Below are 3,333 nucleotides of genomic sequence, written 5' to 3' on the forward strand. Positions count from 1 at the left end.
CTATCTCCGACGGTTCCGAAGTTACGGCGTCGTCCGTAAACCCGTTCGCGGTCCAATGGTTTGAATCGCGCGAAAACGGTTTGAGTGCCCGCGAGTCCCAATGCCGGGACTGTTTCGACCGCTTTCGGACCGAAGTACAGGGGTAGGTTCGAGATCCGCGTCTACGATATTGCTTTCCGTCCGATGTGACACTTCAACTTTTCGAAATTCTCCCGTTCGGCCGGAATCGAAGTTATCGCTTCGGGACCTGGAAAATCGGATTTGTCGTACCGCGTTCGTCCATATATCGTGGAACCGAGCCGATAAGTCGATTATCCGGGGAGCGGCTAGTCCCAAGCCTGGGACTCCGATCTCAAGCCATTACCGGCGTCGCGCGAAAAAGTTTTGAGTGCCCATCGGGTCCCAAGCCCGGGACTGTTTCGACTCTGCCGTATTCTCGTCACGCGAAAAAGGTTTGACCACGTGACGGGTCCCGAACTCGGGACTGTTTCGACTCTGCCGTATTCTCGTCGCGCGAAAAAGGTTTGACACGTGACGGGTCCTGAACTCGGGACTGTTTCGACTCTGCCGTATTCCGGTCGCGCGAACAAGGTTTGAGTGCACGCGAGTCCCAATGCCGGTACATTTCGACCGCTTTCGGACCGAAGTACGGGGGTAGTTTCGGTATCGGCGCTTACGGTTTTGCTTTTCGTCCGTTGCGACACTTCGACTTTTCGAAATTCTCCCGTTCGGCCGGAATCGAAGTTATCGCTTCGGGACCTGGAAAATCGGATTTGTCGTGCCGCGTTCCACCATATATCGTGGAACCGAGCCGGTAAGTCGATTATCCCGGGAGCGGCGTGTCCCAAGCGTGGGACTCCGATCGCAATCCATGACCGGCACATAGGCCGGCGGGGCGGTGTAGCCGTATTTTAATTTCGACCGCCGCCGCGACGATGCACGGCCGCCCTGGGTCTCGCGAAAAAGGTTTGAGCGGTCGTCGGGTCCCGAGCCCGGGACTTTTTCGACTTTGAAATTTTTTTTTTCGACTTCTCGTACCGGCCGAACCGTTCGACGTACGACCGTGCGCATGAGGACCGAACACGATCGTCCGACCGTCCTCTACCTTTTGCACGAATAAAAACGAAACAGTCCCGGGCTTGGGACTCAAACCTTTTTCGCTCGATCCAAACCCCTCCGTAACTCGGGAACCGTCGGAGATAGAGCGTTGCTCGTGAGGGCCGAAAACGTTGCCCGTAACGTTTACCGACGGTCCGCGTGAAAAAAATACGCATTCGTCGGAATCGTAGCGGACGACGGTGGACCGGCGTCGCGCGAAAAAGGGTTGACCGCTCGTCGGGTCCCGAGCCCGGGACTGTTTCGACTTGACCTTTTTGTTCCTAACCACCGACCCTTTCGTCGTCGGGCTGTTTCTAAATAAAAATCGATTCAATGGATTTCGTTAAAACACTCGACTCGTCTCCGATTAACAATCCAAGTGGATTACCCGAAAAAAAAAAAAAATTTATATTCAAGTCCAGTGATGAGATAGGGACGCTTATACATCTATTTCATAGGAATTTTACAACAATTTTTATTTTCATTTTTCAATCTTTTTTTTTTATTTCAATCAAAATAAATGATAATAATAAAAACACAAATATTGTATTACCAATGATAAATTGAAACAGCAAATAACAATAATAAAAATTTCAAACAATTTCCAACAGAGCAACAATAATGTCAACAGTTTGACATTCACATGTTTACAGTTTTATATACATATTAATATTTACATTTATTTACAGGTTTTATTTATTAACAGTTCAATATTTACAATATTTACAATATTTACAATATTTACAATATGTACAGTTTTTTTCAAAATATTTACAGTTGCTGCTGCAGCGCGCTGTTCACGCGGCGCAACAACCTGGCCCTGGTGAACTCGTTCTTAGTCCACCAGGCGCACCCCAGATCGCGCGCCACGTGCGTCAACTGGACGACACCTAGGGGAGCCTTGTACCTCTCCCGCCGGCAGTGGCGGACGACTTCCCTGGCGATGGAGTCCGCCAAGTTCATCGTCCACCTTTCCAAGATGGTGCTGTAGGAGTTCCGGGTCAGCGTGGCGCCCGGGAACATTGTCTCCATATAATGCCTTTCGAGGAGCTGTGCCCGGAACTCCTCGTACGCCGGCGGCTTGGTCCTCGCGTCCCCCACGAAGAACATTTCCAGACTGCAAGTGAAACGAAAAAAATTATGATTAGTATACACGGCGCGAAAGATCCGTCGTCGTCGTCGTACTCGAACGACCGTAGCGCTACTCACTTTGCGCAGATGAACTCTTCCATTAATTTCGATTGCTCGACCGCGACCACCGCCTGGTGCTGACGGATGGCCGTGGTCGAGCTGTCCATCTGATAATGCCTTCGTGCGGTGTCTTCCGAGTGCTGCAGCGCCGCAGCAACATGGCCCGCCACCGCCGGTTCGTGGTCTACCGCCGACGTCTCTAGCTGCTTGCGCAGCCAGCCACCGGACACTTTGACTAAATCGCCGCCCGGGTACCGGATGTTCTTCTCCCGGATGGCGGCGTTTAGGAGGTCAAATATTTTGTTTACCTCGTGCCCGGTGTTGGTGACAAAGAAGTTGTCGACGGTCGCGTTTGCTATCTTGCGGCGTAACAAGTAGTAACTGAAACGAATAAATAAAAAAAAGATTAGCTTACGTCGTCGCGTTTGCGAACGGATAACGCGCGTGCACACTATACTTACCGGTCCACGAACTCGGCGGTAGCCGCATCGAGGACAACGGTGGCCGGCGTTTTGTCCCCGAGTTTGTGTTTGGCCACCCAGATGACGACCGTCCCCTCGTCATTCCTCTGGGCGGCCAGGTACTCCGCCATCATCAGGTGTTGGACCACCCCCACACGATGTTTGCCGTCGAACATGATGACGGCACACAGGGAGGTGGTCACTTGACGCCACAGCTTGGAGATCTGTTGAACAAAAACGAAATTGTAACCACACACGTGTCTCGTACGGATGACCAATGATCGCTTACCTCAACGTTCGTCTTCTTCCCGTCGACAACCCTCGCCGCTACGTCCACCTTGGCGGAGCACCTATTGAACTCCTCTTCGAGCGCGCCGAGCTTCTCCGACAGCTCGGCGCGCATGTTGGCGACCAACCCGTAGATGGCCGACATCTCCACGGTGTTCCTCGCCTCCTCCGTCTTCCTGTTGAAGATTTCCTGTGTTGAAATCTTCCCCGCGTCCTTGTAGTGGACGCTTAGCACGTTCATGCTGTACAGCATGCGGTCCACTAGTCCGGAGTCAGGCCCCACTCCGGACGGGTC

The 3,333-nt window shown here is 52.2% G+C and overlaps 2 protein-coding genes across 2 annotated transcripts; both read right to left on the reverse strand.

Annotated features, from left to right (window-relative positions):
• Window positions 1-1,861: 1,861 nt before the first annotated feature.
• On the reverse strand, window positions 1,862-2,970 carry LOC112679430. The gene is made up of 3 exons (XM_025549221.1): window positions 2,751-2,970; window positions 2,308-2,670; window positions 1,862-2,215 (listed from the first exon to the last, which is right to left on the reverse strand). Exons 1-3 carry the CDS (start codon window positions 2,924-2,926, stop codon window positions 1,870-1,872), a joined length of 885 nt encoding a protein of 294 aa, XP_025405006.1. The 5' UTR covers window positions 2,927-2,970; the 3' UTR covers window positions 1,862-1,869.
• On the reverse strand, window positions 2,950-3,333 carry LOC112679428 (the record flags this gene model as incomplete). Its single annotated transcript, XM_025549220.1, is given in 1 exon segment — window positions 2,950-3,333. A coding segment is annotated over 1 exon segment (384 nt), but the record flags the coding sequence as incomplete, so codon positions are not given.

The sequence above is a fragment of the Sipha flava genome, unplaced genomic scaffold (genome assembly GCF_003268045.1).
Source record: "Sipha flava isolate LNK unplaced genomic scaffold, YSA_version1 14369_pilon_pilon, whole genome shotgun sequence".
Taxonomy (NCBI): domain Eukaryota; kingdom Metazoa; phylum Arthropoda; class Insecta; order Hemiptera; family Aphididae; genus Sipha; species Sipha flava.

Excerpts from the sequence above, each read along its gene's own strand:
- LOC112679430 (XM_025549221.1), bottom strand. The coding sequence starts at position 2,926 with ATGTTCGACGGCAAACATCGTGTGGGGGTGGTCCAACACCTGATGATG. Across the intron at positions 2,671-2,750 it reads ACCGCCGAGTTCGTGGACCG|TTACTACTTGTTACGCCGCA; the intron begins GTAAGTATAGTG and ends TATTCGTTTCAG. Across the intron at positions 2,216-2,307 it reads GAAGAGTTCATCTGCGCAAA|TCTGGAAATGTTCTTCGTGG; the intron begins GTGAGTAGCGCT and ends TTTCACTTGCAG.